The 18,756-nt window shown below is 43.9% G+C and overlaps 1 protein-coding gene across 1 annotated transcript in view; it reads right to left on the minus strand.

Annotated features, from left to right (window-relative positions):
* The window catches only part of LOC103102784 (uncharacterized), an 84,007-nt gene extending 66,229 nt beyond the window's left edge, over positions 1–17,778 (minus strand). Inside the window, exons 1-3 of the mRNA XM_056826223.1 lie at positions 17,582–17,778; positions 2,497–2,790; positions 1,361–1,720 (exon numbers count right to left, since the gene is read on the minus strand). Coding sequence (XP_056682201.1) covers positions 1,361–1,720; positions 2,497–2,790; positions 17,582–17,585 — 658 coding nt within the window. The 5' untranslated portion in view covers positions 17,586–17,778. The remainder of the gene's footprint in view (positions 1–1,360; positions 1,721–2,496; positions 2,791–17,581) is intronic.
* Between the last annotated feature and the right edge of the window lie 978 nt (positions 17,779–18,756).

An 18,756-nucleotide genomic window follows, 5' to 3' on the forward strand; every position in this document is an offset into this window, starting at 1 on the left:
AGGACAGAAGAGGGGTGGAGATGAGCAGCAGGGCCCTCCTCAAACACTGGCTCCTGCCACAGATGATCCCCAGGACAATTCCCATGGGCAAACCATGGAAGAAGGCCTGGATGTACCAGACAGCCAGTCAGCACCCCACTAAGCCCCCCAGATCACGCCCCCTCAGGGCTGGACGTCTCACCATGAGGACTCTGGGATTCTTTGCTTCTTTGTCCAACCCAGAGCCGACTTGAGATCCCCACTAGATCATTGTGGGTCAATGGCCAGCTAGTCTCAGCATAAAGATTCCCAATGCTGGGGGGTCACTATCTCCTGAGGTAATCCTCAGGGGTGGGAGGAATGTAGGTGATGCATGGATAGAATGTTGGATTTGGAGGTCAGGAAGGCCTGAATTTGAATTCTGCCTCAGCTATTTCTTAGCTCTGGTCCTCTGGTTAAATCCCTTAATCCATTTCAGTCTCCTTTTCCTCCATAATAAAAAATGGCACCTACAGCACAGAGCCTTTGGGAGAATCAAATGAAATCTGCTTCACAGAACCCTTTACCTGCCTTCAGGCACCCCAGAAATGTTAGCTAGTGTGGCCAGCTTTCCCGAATTAGAAAAGCCGCCCCCCTCTGGAGCCCTAAGTGACCTCTTTGCTCCCCTCATTGCATGGCATTTGTCTCTTCCTCCAGCTGAGACCTCAGTGGGAGCAGCTGTGACCCTCTGCCCAGTCTGTCCCTTCAGAGAAGCCTGGGCCCCCCAGCTTGGCCTTTCCTCTAGAGCCTGCAGGGAATACAGGTGTTCTCCCTCGGGGGTCCCTCTCACAGCACTGGGAGCCTGAGGGTGGGGACTGGCCTCTAGAAGGTCCCAGAAACCAAAGCAGCCCCTCCTCTGGCCCCTGTGGAGTAGGTGGTCTGGCCCTGCCCTCTGAGCCCTGCAGGGCAGGCCTGGAGTGTCTGGCCTCTCCCTGCCCCACCAAGCTGCCCCAGCCTCCTGGGCTTTTAGAGGTCTGAGTGCAGAGAACTTCAGGAAGAGGTTGTTGGCCCAGGACCAACAGGAGGGGACCAGGGGCCGTCCTAGGCCCTCGGGGCCTCACCCAAGCTTCCTCGCATGGACTGGGGGAGGCAGGAGCAAGTAAGCAGTTAGCTCTGCAGCCAGGGCCCTCTGAGCTCTCTGGGGCTCTCTGGGGCTGCCAGGCAGGAAGCCAGGAGTTCGGGAGTCTCCCCTCCTCAGGCTCCTTCCTGTGGGAGGGGGTCAGGCTGGGGCTTCTTCCTGCTCCCTGGCTAAGGAGGGTGGGGAGGAGTCGGACCCCAGACAGGGAGAGGCTGTTAGAACAACTGCGTGACCCGTGGGTAGGGCCCTTACTTACTTACTTACCATAGACTGTCACTAGGGCTCCTCCTGTAAGTATCTGTGAAGAGGAATCGTTGATTTGTACTTCATAGTAAGCATCATCAATGCCAACGAGGTTGGGGATGATCAAGGAGCCATTAGCGAATACCCTCTGTCGGGAATTGCTTGGTGACAGATATTTAGTAGCAGGATTGTATGTCACGATCTTCACACGGCCCGGATCCTGAGCTGATTTCTTTCGGTACCAAACATACTCACGAGGACTCCCCGTGTACCCCTGGATATTCAGGATGACGTTGTCACTTTCTTGCACATAGGTTGGTTGTGGTACAACTGTGATATCTTGAGCAGACGTTGGCTGGATCCAGCAGCTGAGGATGGAGGCTGAGGGGAGGAAGGAGGCAGAGAGAGGTCAGCACATCCCCTGCCCTCCTGGCAGACCCCGATCCCAGAGCTGTCCCCAGGCTCAGGGGTGCTGCCAAGCCGACCCCAGAGTCTGTCTGGGCATTCCTGTGCCCACACGTCCATCTGTCTGGCCCAGCCTCCACAGGGGATCTCAGAGGTCGGCCTGGGACCCCTCTGAGGCTCCCTCTGAGCACCTGATTCAGAAAAGACCTGCCAGGGTGGTGGGCGAGACACTGAAGGGAGAAACAAATCACTAAACGGGTGAGGCTGAGGTGGGGAATCGAGTCCCAGAGCTGGACAGGAGCTTCCAGATCAATGAATCCAATATGGCCAATTCACAGACTAAGCCTTGAGGTCCAAACAAATAAGAGCTGGGGCAGGTATTAAGCAGCAAATAGCAAGGGCAGCCTCAGACCCGGATCTTCTGGCTCCAGCCCAGGGAGGGCATTTGCCCCTAAACCCCCCGGTTTGTTGTGATCCCCAGCCTGGCTAGGAGGAAGGTGATGCTCTAGGCAAACATTAGCTAAGAGAGGTAAGGGAGCTGTCCAGGGTCACCCAGCTAGGAGACAGGAGAGATGTCTTCTCTAGCTACAACACAGCCTTGGCCTCTTCACCCAGAGTTTACCCAAGTCTGGGGGTTCTTACTTTCTTCTCTGCCCCTGCTGGTCCTTGGGTGGCTCCCCTTGTCTCTAGGTGGGCCAGAATCCCCCAGGCTCCCCCTCCTCCTCTGGGCCCCAGCAGAGCAGGCATCTCACCTGTGATGATCAGGAGCCCCTTCCAGGTGCTGCCCCTACTCTGTGAGGCTTCTGAGGGCCTCTCCATTGGTCTGCACTGCCCACCGGGTGTCACTGCCTCTGTCCTTCCCAGGAATCTCTGCTCTCCTGCCCAGCAAGGTGTCTCATCCGTGGGTGTCTCCCTGGAGCTGTCTCTGCTGCTCTCCAGGCTAAAGGCGGTGTGGCTGCCCCAGAGCCTGTCTCTGTCTCTGTGGAGGCTGCTTCCCCTGCTCCAGAGGACTGGGATCTTTCTCTTCAGGACTGGAGCTCTTCTATCTGCCAGGATCACAGGGGCCCCACAGGGCAGGGACTTGGCCTCCTCTCACTTTCCCCTCCTCCCCTCTCTCCTCCTCTTTCTTCCCCTCCCAGAGGCTCTGGCTTCCTGCCTCTCCTGGGGATCCCCTGCCACTGTCCCTCCAGTGCTTTTGTGCCCAGGGGGAGCCTGGTCACTCAGGATGACCCACAGTCCTCTTTGATGGTCCCCTGCCTCCTTTCCCTCCCAGAGGACCTATTCTTTGCATTCCAGAAAGAGCCCAGAGGGCCAGGGCAGAGGCAGTGTGCTTGGACCCTGTCTGGAGCTTCCAGGATGCTGACTGTTGAGCCTCCCTGCCCTCCCCTCTCAGGCCAGGCCACAGTGCCCTGATCTTTGCTCAGCCATTCACTGTGGATTCTGGGGGTCCCCTGACACTGGAGAGTGGGAGCAGGGAAGGAGGAAGACTAAAGCAGACAGAGGGCACCCCCCTCTTCCTGTCCCCTCTTTCTCTCTCCCCAACCCCTGCTGCTGGGGGCTCAGCCTATGGAGGGCTGGGGATGGAAACTAGAAGGTGGGAGTTCAAATCTAGCCTTTGGGACCTTTGGGACAGCACTTAACATCTCTGTCCTTCAGTTGTGTCTGTCTGTTCTTGCCTCAGTGTTGGGTTTTCTGAGCAAAGATCCAGGAGTGTCTACTGTGTCCTTCTCCAGCTCATTTTATAGACAAAGAAACTGAGGCTGGCTGGGTGAGAGCTGCTCCACTTAAACTCTCTGCCTCGGTTTCTCTGACTATAAGATGGGCCTGACAATAACAGTATCTGCCTCCCATGTGGGTGTGAGGAGCAAAGGAGACAGTAGTTGTCAGGCGTTTAGTACAGTCAAGGGGGGTCCCCAGTCAGTCCCCTTTGGGAGGAGGGAGTGCTCAGGGCCAGGAGGTGGAGGCCACCCGGACAGCCAGGGATGGGCTTAGGCTGAGATTGGGCCAGTTGGGAAGGTCTGTGGCACCTTTGATTAGCTTAGTGAGCCCCCAAACCTACTTGTAAGGGCCCACTAAGGGCTGGGCCGCAAGGACAGGGAGCTTCCCTGCTCTCCAGGTGCTCCCATACAGCCAGTTCTGTACAAGGAGCTGAGCAGAGGACAAGCTGCAGAAAATGGCAGAGGGGAGGCAGCAGCATGAGGAGGAGAGGCTTAGGCTGGAAGGTGGGATCCGAGCTGGGCCTTGATGGAAGACAGGAGGTGAAGAGGAAGAGGGAGGCACCAGCTCAATGGATTCCACAGGCGTGGAGCCTGGCACTGAACAGAGGAGCAATGAAAGTAAAGTCTACTAAAAAGTACTAAAAAATGAGCTTCTGCCACCAGGCAGCCGTGAGCCTGCCAGGCCAGCCAGCATCTTCCAGGAAAAGGAGGAACCTGACCCTCAGGGTGGACAAGTGACCATTCGCTGGGCACCCAGAGAGCAAGTGTGAATGGAGCAGCCAAGTTGCCCGGCATAGAAGCAAAGGCTGGAGATCAGTGAGGTGTAGATGGTAGCACCAGGAATTCTGGGTTGGGGTACAGACAGAGGGATGTCTCTGTTCCCCCAAAAGGAAGATGAAATCCTGAGATCCCTGCATTGGGTGATCTTAGACACAATCTGGTCCAAGCATCTTTTTCTGTAGTGGAATAAAGAGGCTCAAAGTGAGAGGGGACCCTGCCAGGGTCACACAGGGGGGACACAAAGCAAGGGGTACCAAGGCAGATCTTCTGAGCCCAAATACACTGCTCTGCTCTCCCCTGCCTCAGGCACAGCCCAGCCTCTGCTATGGGACTCTTGACATGTGGACTCAAGGGGAGGACACAGCTCACTGCTCTGTCTATAGAGAAGACTTATATGGGAGCTCCCAGGTGGCAGGATCTGGGGGTCTGGGGCCTTTGGGGCTATGTGTGGCAGCATCACTTAGGGGAACTTTGTGGTGAGCCCCCTCTTTCCTCTACCCTCTGTGCCTTCTCCAGAGGAATCCCGTGCCCAGGCCTGGGCTTCACATCTTGAGGAGGGGACAGAATGGGAGGGGACATGAAATCATGGGGCATTTTGAAAGGAAGCCTTGAGATGACAGGAGGACACTAAGACCTGGGGAATAGCAGGAGAAAGTCCAGGGGAAGAGGCCATTATGTTTGGACCCAGAAGGTGAAATCCAGGAATATCAGAATGCAGGAAAAGGTGGCATGTGGCAGAGTGAGAAAAAGCAGATTTTGCTCAGAATGCAAGAGGAGAATTTGGAATTCTGTTGGAGTGTCCTGGTACAGTTAGCTTACAGCCAGGAGGAGGGGGGAGAGTTAAGGAGGAGTGAGATGGTCACAGCAGTTGGACTTGGCTCTCTCTCTAATCCAGATCTCAAACCTCTTACTTTGGTCTTGTGTCCCTGTGAGCTTCAGCCAGCAATTCCTTCATTTCAGGGACATCTTTGGGCTCCTGTGAAGACTACACTTACCATAGGACACCTTCAGTCTGCTATGTTACCTCTGCTATCATCAACCTGAACTTTGGGGACCTGATCAGTCTGGTCACTATTTTCCTCAGCCAACTACCAGATTTGTACTTCATCAAAGACTTTTCGTTGGTGGGCACAACCTAGGCAGTTAGATAGACTGGTGAAAAAGGGATAGAAAGGAAGGTAGCAGAGTTCCATCTCTGCTGGAGACTGAAGCAACCCTTGTGGGTCAGAGGGATCTGAGACAGATAGATTTTAGCAGCTCAGGCAACTTCCTAGCCCACCATCTTACCCAAACTCCCAATTATCACCTTTGATAAACCTACTGTTGTTTAAGAGAAGAAGTCAGATAGCATTTGCTAGAGCTCCAGGCCTGAGGGTAGTCATCTTGCCCTTAGACCAGGGAGAAGCAGCTAAACAACTTGATACTTTACAAACCTTTTGTAACAGTAAAATTATCCTCTTATGAAGGGAAAACTAGGGATAAAGGTTATAGGAAATCCTAGTGACTCAAAATCAGAGCTCAAACTTCTTAACCTTTAGCTGTCCAGGTTGAATGGTTTCATGAAGTAGAGAGTTCCCCATCACTGGAAGTATCCAAGTAGAGGCAAGAGAAATATTTGAGTACATTCATTCAGGGACTGGTTCCTTCCATGCTGTAATTTTAGTTTTCTCTGGTTTTTGTGCATATGTGCTGACCCCTGGTGGTAGTCTGTGTCCACATATGCCAGGTGCTGTTTGGTTGTCCTCAGGGTGGCGTCTTTCTGGATGAGGGAGGTGGTATCGGGAGCACAGGGGCCTGGCTCCCTTGGTGCAGTCCAGTCCTCCAAAAATCAGGTTTGGAAAAGGAATCCTCCTCTAGCTGCACTGGCAAAATCAACTGGCCAAAGGGCCTTCCCAAGGGAGGACAGGGGGACTTGGTCCTGTACCCTAATCTGTGACTGCAGAGACCTGTGCTACTGAACTGGCTCTGGAACGTTCTTCCTTTATGTCTTCAGACACGTTGTTTGGTCTCCCTGGGCCTCAGTTTCCTCATCAGTAAGATGAGAGCATTGTGCTAAAGTGCTTGTGCTAAAGAGAGCATTGTGCTAAAGAACCTTGCTATTTTTTCGATGGAATAACACCCACCGATATTTCCAGGGCTGCGAAGGTTTGCAAGCAATGCCACCTTCCATTGGATCGATCCTCACAGCTATCCTGTGAAGTGTGTTATCATTCCCATTTTACAGATGAGGAAATTGGGGCCAGAAGAAGTTAACTGATTTTTTCAGAGTTACCCAAGCTACTAAATGTTTTTGGATAGTTTTGAAGCCAACTCTTTTTAACTTCAAGTCTGGATATTTAGCTTTTGGGTCCTGCTGTCTCATCCAAAAAAAGTCCACCCATTCCAGGCCTGGCATTCAAGGCTTCCCTGTAATCTGGCACCAGCTGATCTTTCCTGCCTCATATTCTCCTACTCTCCTCCAAACACTCAAAGTCCCAGTCAAGATGGGTTATTATCCATCTGCCCTGCACATTCTTTACACCCTACTAGAGAGAGAGTGAGCCCCTTTTGGTATGGAGTAGAGGGGTGGGAGAGAAAGAGGGGGATATAAGGAGGGGCTAGCCCCTCTAGTACCTGCTCGTTTTTTCCTTCTGTATGTTGACTGGCCTTTCTTGACCTTCCTTTTTGCTAGCCCTGTTGCTTTCCTTCTGTTAGGACAACTGTTGGAGTAATGATGGTTGGAGTTATGGGAATAGTGGGAGTGAGTTGGGGTTGGGCATGGGATGAGGAGGGATGATTACTGGAGTGTGCTGTCCCGTTAGGAGTCCTGGTTAGAAAAGGGCTTGTACTGGCACTTGGACTGTGGCTCCAACTTTGCCTTTGACTTCAACTGCAGCTTCAACTGTTGCCTGTTTTTATTTCTCTTCTGGGTCAGAGCAACATGGAGCCCCTGCATCTTTAGTGCCCATGAATGTTTGTGAAGGTCAAAGGCCACCTTTCTCCTCTCCCTGTTTGGTCTTGTCTGGCTTTTCCAGAGTAATGTCTACAGACCCTGAATTATACATTTAGGGGCCATTGTTAGCCAGGACAGAGGACTGGATTGTGATGTCAGTGGTGTAAAGGTGAAAGTTTATGGTTGTACAATAAATTGATGAAATTATGTGGTTGCCAATATTTATTATATATTGAGGCAGAAATTCACTTACAAAATAGAGGGGAAACAATAAAGTAGAGAAGAATGAAGGGGATAGAAAAGTCAGCTATCCTATCTTAATCCAGACAGAGATTAGTTAGCTCTCAATGAGGAAGTCTGATAGTGAATCTCCTCCAAGATGGAAGGTAGTCTCCCCAGAATCTAGGAAATGAGTTGTCCTTTCACTCATCCCACAAAATAGTCCAGGTGTTCTAGTCCAAGTTGAAGCCATGCTCCAAGCCCATGATCTAAGCTGCAGTCTCCAGGTAAGCTCCCTTGAAGACTCTCTCTAGCCAGGAGACTATCTCCACAAGCTGCAGGATTCATAGCTTTTTGTGGTGATTTCTTGTCCCTGTCCCTCTTCACAGGAATCAATCACAGTTTTCAAATTTTGTATCACTGCCCAGGGGCAGTGTTTGTGGGAACTATTTCTCACTTTTTGGAGTGGTGAGTACTCATCAAAAGAGTTCACAGATTCCTGATTGATTGAGTTTCTGAGGGTGCAAACTCTGATCATAGGATTCACAATTTTGGGAGTGAGTTAAAAGGGTGGAGTTCTGTAAGTAAGTCACCTGTCATTTCTCTAAGTACTTTTCTAGCTTCTCATCTAGTACTAAATAGGGTGTTCGATTTTTGTTGATTTAATTAAAAAGGAGACAAAGGAGAGTTATTCTTGTCTTCCCAATCTGTGTAGTGGTACTTAAGTTAGTGTTAACTCAAAACAGACAAAGGGAATAAAGCATTCCCTTTCACAAGTGTAGACTTAGAGTGAACAAAGAATTCCATTTTACAATCTCCCTGTGATTTGTTGGGTGACTAGTCTCCCCAATGAATTATTTTACATAATCAGAAATTACAATAGTTAGAGATAAGAGGAAAATGAGAGATAGGAAGAGAGAGCAAACCAAAGTTTGCTGGAATCACTGACAATAAGCTAATTAGGGGGCAGTCGTCTTTAATATAAAAATTTACATTTGAAATACTTGTGTTCAACTCCTAACAGTTTAATCAGTTATACTCCAAAGTTCATGCTGGATCTCCTTATGCTGTGGAGATTTCTTCAGGCACCTTCATGGCTTCATTCTTCAAACAATTCGTATTCTTAATTGAAAGTTATTAGAGCTCCACATCCTGAAAATGTTTCTCAAACAATTTTACATTTCGTATTTTATGGCAATTATCCAACACCCCTTGAGGTCCCCTCTGAGGAGGGTGTTGACTAACATTTGGATCAATTTGGGATGCATGATTGAGTTATGGGGTATAGTCCATCAGTTTCAATAGAAGATGCTCTCTTTACATGTGAACAATGAATCCAAGAATCCTTTTCTCCAATTTTGATAGCTGTTAGAGTGATTAACAGTATTTGAAATGGACATTTCTAGGAAGGCTGAGTTGCTCCAGTATCCTAGAAATTCTTTATGTATACCTGGGCTCCTGGATTTAGGTCATAAATGAAAAATTTCTAGGTCCTGCTTGTACTTCAGCTCTCTCTGGATTCATGGCACTGTTTAATGGCTCTTTTGTTCTCTGCTCTATGAATCAGACACAATCATTTTTAAATCACTGTCCCATAACATTTATCAATAAATGGCAGATTTTCATAGTCTAAAGATTTTTAGTATTCATTAATATTAGAGCAAATGGATATTTTAAATTTATATTAGTGCAAAATTAAAAAAATAATACTGGTAACATACTTCAAGCATGAAAAATGAGAGCAAAAAGAAAACTCAAATACTTTATTGCACAAAAGAAAGAACAATAACAAAATAAAAAAATATATAGTTCATGAACTATGACATGTGTTTGTTCAAGGAGAGGCAGAATGCAAAGGTTTGTCACTCAAAAATGAGATCCATTTCCTTTTTAACTTAGTTATGATCCACATTGTGAGTGTACATAATTTTCCTAAGTAATCAGCTTTATAAAAGCAGTAGTATAGCAGCTAATGCATATTCAAGATGTACCAATATCTCCCCAATCATAAGAACACAATTAAATGACAATAGAAAAACCCCCACTACCATTAGGATTCACATGAGTCTCTATAGCCACTGAAGTTCATAGATACTTGTCAAGCTCTCCAAATAGAGCAAGTCTATGAACCTTAGTTGATATATTTTTTCTTTTACTGCCATTATTCCAGAATTTGGCAGAGGAGCCCAGAAAACAAACAAATCTCTGTACTGCTGATGAAAATCTTTTGGGTCTAAAATGTCACCAAGAATCTAGATCATTCTGGTGGAAGGGTAGAGTAAACTGAAGATTTAGAAAGCATCCAAGTGCCACTAGGTTTCTTGGGAAATGCCTCATCTCGGGAGCCAACCAGAGGTACCACATCCCCTAGGAAAACATATCCTGGATGATAGTGTCACATCCTTAAAAGGTGTGCCTTTATATGTCTCATGTATTATATATTTTTTTAATTTTAAATATTATTTTATTTGGTCATTTCCACACATTATTCACTGGAAACAAAGATCATTTTCTTTTCCTCCCCTCCCCCCTCCCACCACCTTTCCCTCTCCCATAGCCGATGCATGATTCCACTGATTATCACATGTGTTCTTGACTCGAACCCATTTCCATGTTGTTGGAATTTGCATTATAGTGTTCATTTAGAGTCTCATCCCCTCCAACCCTGTAGTCAAGCAGTTGCTTTTCATCGGTGTTTTTACTCCCACAGTTTATCCTCTGCTTGTGGATAGTATTTTTTAGATCCCTTCAGATTGTTCAGGGACATTGCATTGACACTAATGGAGAAGTCCATCATCTTCGATTGTACCACAATGTATCAGTCTCTGTGTACAATGTTTTTTTGGTTCTGCTCCTTTCGCTCTGCATCACTTACTGGAGGTTGTTCCAGTCCCCATGGAATTCCTCTACTTTATTATTCCTTTTAGCACAATAGTATTCCATCACCAACATATACCACAATTTGTTCAGCCATTCCCCAATTGACGGGCATCCCCTCGTTTTCCAATTTTTGGCCACTACAAAGAGTGCAGCTATGAATATTCTTGTACAAGTCTTTTTACTTATTGTCTCTTTGGGGTACAAACCCAGCAGTGCTATGGCTGGATCAAAGGGTAGACATTCTTTTATCACCCTTTGGGCATAGTTCCAAATTGCCCACCAGAATGGTTGGATCAACTCACAATTCCACCAGCAATGAATTAATGTCCCCACTTTGCCACATCCCCTCCAGCATTCGTTACTTTCCATAGCTGTCATGTTAGCCAATCTGCTAGGTGTGAGGTGATACCTCAGAGTTGTTTTGATTTGCATCTCTCTGATTATAAGGGATGTAGAGCACTTTTTCATGTGCTTATTAATAGTTTTGATTTCTTTGGCTGAGAACTGCCTGTTCATGTCCCTTGCCCATTTGTCAATTGGAGAATGGCTTGATTTTTTGTACAATTGATTTAGTTCTTTATAAATCTGAGTAATTAAACCTTTGTCAGAGGTTTTTACGAAGATTGTTTCCCAATTTGTTGCTACCCTTCTGATTTTGGTTACATTGGTTTTGTTTGTACAAAAACTTTTTAATTTGATGTAATCCAGATTATTTATTTTACATTTTGTAACTCTTTCTAATTCTTGCTTGGTTTTGAAGTCTTTCCCTTCCCAAAGGTCTGACATGTATGCTATTCTGTGTTCACCTAATTTTCTTATAGTTTCCTTCTTTATGTTCAAGTCATTCACCCATTTTGAATTTATCTTGGTGTAGGGTGTGAGGTGTTTATCTAAACCTAATCTTTCCCACACTGTCCTCCAATTTTCCCAGCAGTTTTTATGAAATAGTGGATTTTTGTCCCAAAAGCTGGGATCTCTGGGTTTGTCATATACTGTCTTGCTGAGGTTGCTTGCCCCCAGTCTATTCCACTGATCCTCCTTTCTGTCTCTTAGCCAGTACCAAATTGTTTTGATGACTGCTGCTTTATAATATAGTCTGAAATCTGGGACTGCAAGACCCCCTTCCTTTGTATTTTTTTCATTATTTTCCTGGATATCCTTGATCCTTTGTTCTTCCAAATGAACTTTGTTATGGTTTTTTCTAAATCAGTAAAAATTTTTTTTGGAAGTTCCATGGGTATGGCACTAAATAGATAGATGAGTTTGGGTAGGATGGTCATTTTTATTATATTGGCTCGTCCTACCCATGAGCAGTTAATGTTCTTCCAATTGTTCAAGTCTAGTTTTAGTTGTGTGGAAAGTGTTTTGTAGTTGTGCTCATATAGATCCTGTGTTTGTCTCGGGAGATAGAATCCTAAGTATTTTATTTTGTCTAAGGTAATTTTGAATGGGATTTCTCTTTCTAGTTCTTGCTGCTGAGTTGTGTTGGAATTATATAGAAATGCTGAGGACTTATGTGGGTTTATTTTGTATCCTGCAACTTTGCTAAAGTTGTTGATTATTTCAATTAGCTTTTTGGTTGAATCTCTAGGATTCTTTAAGTAGACCATCATGTCATCTGCAAAGACCGATAATTTGGTTTCCTCCTTGCCTATTTTAATGCCTTCAATTTCTTTTTCTTCTCTAATTGCTACTGCTAGTGTTTCTAATACAATGTTAAATAATAGAGGTGATAGTGGGCATCCTTGTTTCACTCCTGATCTTAATGGGAATGGATTTAATTTATCCCCATTGCAAATGATATTAGTTGATGGTTTTAGATATATACTGTTTATTATTTTTAGGAATGACCCTTCTATTCCTATGCTTTCTAGTGTTTTTAGTAGGAATGGGTGTTGTATTTTATCAAAGGCTTTTTCTGCATCTATTGAGATAATCAGGTGGTTCTTGCTTGTTTGCTTGTTGATGTGGTCAATTATGTGGATAGTTTTCCTAATGTTGAACCAGCCCTGCATCCCTGGTATAAATCCTACTTGATCATGGTGGATGACCCTTCTGATCACTTGCTGGAGTCTTTTGGCTAGTATCCTATTTAAGATTTTTGCATCTATATTCATTAGGGAGATTGGTCTATAATTTTCTTTCTCTGTTTTTGGCCTGCCTGGCTTTGGAATTAGTACCATGCTTGTGTCATAAAAGGAGTTTGGTAGGACTCCCTCTTTGCTTATTATGTCAAATAGTTTGTATAGTATTGGGATTAACTGTTCTCTGAATGTTTGATAGAATTCGCTTGTGAATCCATCAGGCCCTGGGGATTTTTTCTTAGGAAGTTCTGTGATGGCCTGTCGGATTTCTTTCTCTGATATGGGATTATTTAAGAAAACTATTTCTTCTTCTGTTAGTCTAGGCAATTTAAAATTTTGTAAATATTCATCCATATCACCTAGGTTGGTATATTTATTGCCATATAGTTGGGCAAAGTAGTTTTTAATGATTGCCTTAATTTCCTCTTCATTGGAGGTGAGATCCCCCTTTTCATCCTTGATGCTGTTAATTTGCCTTTCTTCTTTCCTTTTTTTAATTAGATTGACCAGGACTTTGTCTATTTTGTCTGTTTTTTCAAAGTACCAGCTTCTAGTCTTGTTTATTAGCTCAATAGTTCTGTCACTTTCGATTTTATTAATTTCTCCCTTAATTTTTAGGATCTCTAGTATGGTTTTCTTCTGGGGGTTTTTAATTTGTTCGTTCTCAAGTTTTTTGATTTGCATTTCCGATTCCTTGATCTCTGTCCTCCCTAATTTGTTAATATATGCACTCAGGGATATGAATTTTCCTCTAAGTACTGCCTTGGCTGCATCCCATAAGGTTTGAAAGGATCTTTCGCCGTTGTCATTTTCTTCAACGAAATTGTTATTTGTTTCTATGATTTCTTCTCTAACTATCTGATTTTGGAGTATCATATTATTTAATTTCCAATTAATTTTTGATTTGGCTCTCCATGTACCCTTGCCGATCAATATTTTTATTGCCTTGTGATCTGAAAAGGCTGCATTTATTATTTCTGCTTTTCTGCATTTGAGTGCCATGTTTCTATGACCTAGTGTATGATCTATTTTTATGAATGTGCCATGTGGTGCTGAAAATAAGGTGTATTCTTTTTTATCCCTATTTATTTTTCTCCATATGTCTATTAACTCTAATTTTTCTAAGATTTCATTCACCTCTTTTACCTCTTTCTTGTTTATTTTTTGGTTTGATTTATCTAAATTTGATAGTGGTTGGTTCAAGTCTCCCACTAATATGGTTTTACTGTCTATTTCCTCCTTCATTTCTCCTAGTTTCTCTATTAGAAATTTGGGTGCTATATTACTTGGTGCATACATGTTGATTAGTGATATTTCCTCATTGTCTATACTCCCTTTTAGCAGAATATATTTACCTTCCCTATCCCTTTTGATCAGGTCTATTTGTGCTTTGGCTTTGTCAGATATCATGATTGCAACTCCTGCCTTCTTTCTATCAGTTGAGGCCCAAAAGGTCTTACTCCAACCTTTAATTCTAACCTTGTGAGTGTCAACCCGTCTCATATGTGTTTCTTGAAGACAACATATGGTAGGGTTTTGGGTTCTAATCCAATCTGCTATTTGTCTACGTTTTATGGGTGAGTTCATCCCATTCACGTTCAAAGTTATGATTGTCATTTGTGGATTAGCTGGCATTTTGATATCTTCCCCTAGTTCTGACCTTTCTTCTTTAACTTTCTCCTTTTGAACCAGTGATTTACTTTAGGTCAGTCCCCCTAGTCCCCTCCCTTGATATGCTTCCCTTTCTAGCCTTTCCCTTTTTATGCTCCCTTCCCCTCCCCCCTCTGATTCCCTCTCTTTTTATATTCCCTCCCCTCCCCCTCCTTAATTTTCCTTTATTTCTGCCCTAATGTATCAGATAGAATTCAGGATCCCACTGGATCTAGATGTTCTTCCCTCTCAGATTTGATTTCACTGAGAGTAAGGTTTAAGTAATTCCACTTCACGCTATCTTCCTCTCCTTCCCATATGAGAGTTCTTCCCCTCCCCTTCCCATGTGTATCTTTATATGGGAAAGATTATTCTATTGAGTCCCCCCCCTTATTTCTTGAAGTAAATCTTAGTATTATCGACGGTTCCCCCCTCCCTTTTCCTTTCTTTGCCCTCACTTTCCCCAAATCTTCTTAATGCCCCAATCTTTCCCTATGCATGTTTCTTCTAACTACTCTTATGATGCTACAATTTATGAGAGTTACACAAAACATTTTCCCCACATATTAATATATATATATAATTTGATGTAAATGTAGTCCTTATAGAAGAGAGTTTGACTTAAAGAAAAAGATAAGATTTATCTCCTTTTCCCTTTCTTTCATATTTACCTTTTTATGTTTCTCTTGCTTTCTGTGCTTGGATATCGAACTTTCCACAGAGCTCTGGTCTTTTCTTAGCAAATGCTTGGAAATCTTCTATTTTGTTGAATGCCCATACTTTCCCCTGGAAGTATATAGTCAGTTTTGCTGAGTAGTTGATTCTTGGTTGGAGACCCAGCTCTCTTGCCTTTCTAAATATTGTGTTCCATGCTTTGCAGTCTCTTAGTGTGTTAGCCGCTAAGTTGTGTGTGATCCTTATCGGAGCCCCCTTATATCTGAAGCTCCTCTTCTTGGCTTCTTGTAGGATTTTCTCCTTTTCTTGGAAGCTCTTGAATTTGGCAATTACATTCCTGGGGGTTGTCTTTTGGGGATTTAGTATAGAGGGTGTTCTATGAATCCTTTCTATTTCTATTTTGCCCCCTTGCTCCAGAATGTGGGGGCAATTTTCTTTTATAATCTCCTGTAGAATAATATCGAGTTTATTGTTTATCTCTGGTTTTTCTGGGAGACCGATAATTCGGAGGTTTTCTCTTCTCCCTCCGTTTTCGAGATCAGTGACCTTCTCAGTGAGATATTTTATGTTTTCTTCTAATTCATTAATTTTTTGGGATTGCTTTATTGATTCTTGCTGTTTTATGATCTCGCTTTCTTCGAGTTGCTTGATTCTGGTCGTTAGGGACTGGTTTTGCTTTTCAGCTTTGTCTGCCCTTCTATTGGATGCTTCAAGCTCTTTTTCCAATTGAGTAGTCATATCTGTCAGACTGCTGATCTCTTTCTCCCATTTTTCTTTCCAGGTTTCCATCTTTTGGATAAGTTACAGTTTGAGATCTTCCAGAGCTTGTTGATAGTTTCCATTTTGGGAGGCGTGTTCTGATTTTTTTTGGATTTCCTCCTCATTTTCCTCTTTTCCTTGGGTACTTCCACCATAAAAGTTTTCAATAGTCACTTTTTTCCCTTTCTTCCTGGAGGCTTGATTTTGGGCCATGTGAGCCATCCCTTTGGTGGTTTTATTCCCCTTTCCTTTTTGGTCTGGGATCTGGGTTATATGGGCAGTTTTTCTGTGAATTTAGGTTGCTTCAGACTAGTTCTTCCCAGCCTCTGAGGTTTCTTAGAGCACTGGGTCCCTGATCACAGCCACACTGCCCAGGTGTTCAGCTCCGTCCAGATAATCAGTGCTTGGTCCGCCCCTGGTGTTTAGCTCTGTGGAGATGTTCAGCGCAGCCGCCCCAAGTACAGCTCTGCTGACCCCTGTGCTCAGCGCCGGGTTCTCCAGTGAAACCGCCCTGAGACGTCTTTTCCTGGCAGTCCCCAGATCCCAAGGACCCTGGAGTACCCCCCCACCCCCAGACAGAGACGTTCCCCACTCACTCGCTGTCCCAGTGAGCGCTCAGGTAGCTCACTCTGGTTTGGTGGGGGAGGTGGGGTGGAGGAAGGGCGGCTCAGTTCACAACTGTGCAAGATTTCCCTCCTTCTTATTATAGTGTGGAAATGTTCAAGCCCCACGTACCTTCACCTCTGTGGGATACTGGGGAGTCCTGTTCCACCAAAGGTGATTTTTATGCTCCTTTGATGTAGTCTATTTCGTTCAGTGCCGGGGAGAGGAAGCGTGTGGCATCTAGATTGCAGCTATGATTACCCAGAAGTCCCATTACATTTTTTATAAATGCAGACGTGGAGAATACAACAGTGCTATTGCATTTCACTTCAAATACTAAATGGACCCTTATCTCTTATTACAAAGAGCTTAAAGGCAAGGAAATGAATAGTCAGCAGTACTGGTGCTATTAGATAGCTGAAAATAATTTCTGAAGGCTCCTAAAATTCAATTTAATTTTTTGGACATTAAATTTTCTAAAGGTTGTATACAGGTTGTAAGTAGCTCGATGGAGCCCATCCATCACCATCTATGTGACAATTAACAAATACAAAAAGGAACAAAACATCCATTTAGACAACATGTGACCTTAATGGATCTGGTGACAAACCCAGCATCCATAAGGATCTATGGTTTCTCCATGGAAAAGGTTTTCTGCAAATTGTTTAGCGACTTTTATAATGGTATTTTCACCAGTACAGCCATATGGGTAGGGTACAAATAAACACAATATATAAATCCAATGGCCAAATCACAGTAACAGAAAGTGACATAGTTTAGTAGAATATATTAGATTAGATTACAAATACAATATATGTTATAGGATACAGGCTCTGAATTCAATAGTCCCTTTGTCTAATTCCAATAGCTGTGTTACAGATATTTCTTTACTATTTGGAGGGAAACAAACTGAAACAATTAGCAATGGAGTCTGAAAATCTAAAAATTCACCTTCAGACTCTTTAAGGTTCCTTCCCCTCCCCTGTATCATCATTCATTTAGATTCCTTTGGTGACACTTCTGAGTTTCTCATACCTGCACTGGGCATAGTGTGGACAAAGCCCATATTGAATATGTTGCAGAGACTGAGCAGGAAAAAATGACAAGGGGGTGTATAGACATGAATCTTCCACCTGAATCTTGTGATTACACAAGCTAATCCCAAAGAGAAGTGCACCCAGGAACAAGAGTAAGAAAAGACATCCCAAAACTCTAAGCTGTTTGAGCTCTGTAATGCTCTCCCAGAATGGGAGCTATTTGAGATAGGTAGGAAACTGGACAATGCTTGCAATTCTACTTTTTATCAGTAGGTGGTGTTACTGACTAGGGTTTAGGGGCATGATATGGTCTTTTCAAGGATGTAGACACACCTTGATCTAATTAACTGTGTGGAGGGCAGATAAAAAGCCTTTAGCCTGAGACTGGGGTTTTTTTTTTTAGAGAAAACGTTAGGACCATGTGTTTCCTCTATGATAGGGGGCCTCTCCAGAAGCTAGTCCCTCCAGGAGTCAGGAAAGGAGTTAGCCTTTTCACTTACCCATGTGGTAGTCCAAAGAAAAGATACAGGAGCAGTCTTACTAGAAGCAGTCTGAGGTCCCAAGCCAGAGATCCTCCAAGGTCAAGTTTGAAGGAGAAAAAGCCTCCCCTCCCCTAGGGATATTTTGCCACTTTTAAAGACCCTTCTTTGCCTCACTTCCTGTGCCTTCTCCCACTTTACAGGGATCAATTTTAGTTATAGAATTTTCTTAGGACTGCCCAGGGGGCATTCAGTTATTTCTGAGTTGTCACCCATTTTAATTCATGGTTTGTGGACCCCCTACTTAAGGGTAAAGTAGAGGTGTATATGCTTCTGGTGATTAAATCTAAAGGAAGGCAGGGGAGAGTTAATCCATCTTCACATAATGATGTCATAGATGTTATTGTTGTTGATATGATGCTGCTGCTCTTGTTGTTGATGGTGTTGTTGATGATGATGATAATGTTATTGTTTTTGATGATGGTATTGATGATGATGGTGTTGTTGTTGTTGTTGATGTTGATGATGATATAGATGTTGATGATATTGTTTTCGATGATATTGTTGATGATGTTATTGATGATGATGATGATGGTGTTGATATAGATTAAGGCATTGATATAGATGATGGTGTCGATGTTAATGTTGATGATGATGATATTGATGATGATGATGTGGTCGATGTTGATTATGATGTTGATGGTGTGGTTGTTGATGATGATGATGATGATGTTAATGTCCATGTTGATGATGTTGATGTTAATGACATTGATGATGCTGATGATACTGATATTGAATTTGTTGTTGATGTTGTTGATGTTGATGACGATGATGTTGGCAATGCTGATGCTGTTGTTGTTGTCGATCTTGATGATGTTGATTATATTGAGATGATGTTGATGATGATGTTAGTGTTGATTGTGATGATGATGACTGAATTTGGAATTGCAGGTTTTCCTTCCATTTTAACCTTTCTGACCCTTCCCACTGTAATGATTAAAAGTTTTTTGGAGAGCGTCTCCAATCTCTTTCACCCTTCCATTATATTGGTCTTCTCCCCATCTCACCCCATATGCTTCATTATGCAATGTATATTTACCCCATTTTATCTCTTTTCCCATTTCTCTTTGTATTATCCATGTTTTGACCCCTAGTTTTTCATATGTTTTTTGACATATCATCCTATACAGGTTGTC

The sequence above is a fragment of the Monodelphis domestica genome, chromosome 4, assembly GCF_027887165.1.
Source record: "Monodelphis domestica isolate mMonDom1 chromosome 4, mMonDom1.pri, whole genome shotgun sequence".
Classification (NCBI taxonomy): domain Eukaryota; kingdom Metazoa; phylum Chordata; class Mammalia; order Didelphimorphia; family Didelphidae; genus Monodelphis; species Monodelphis domestica.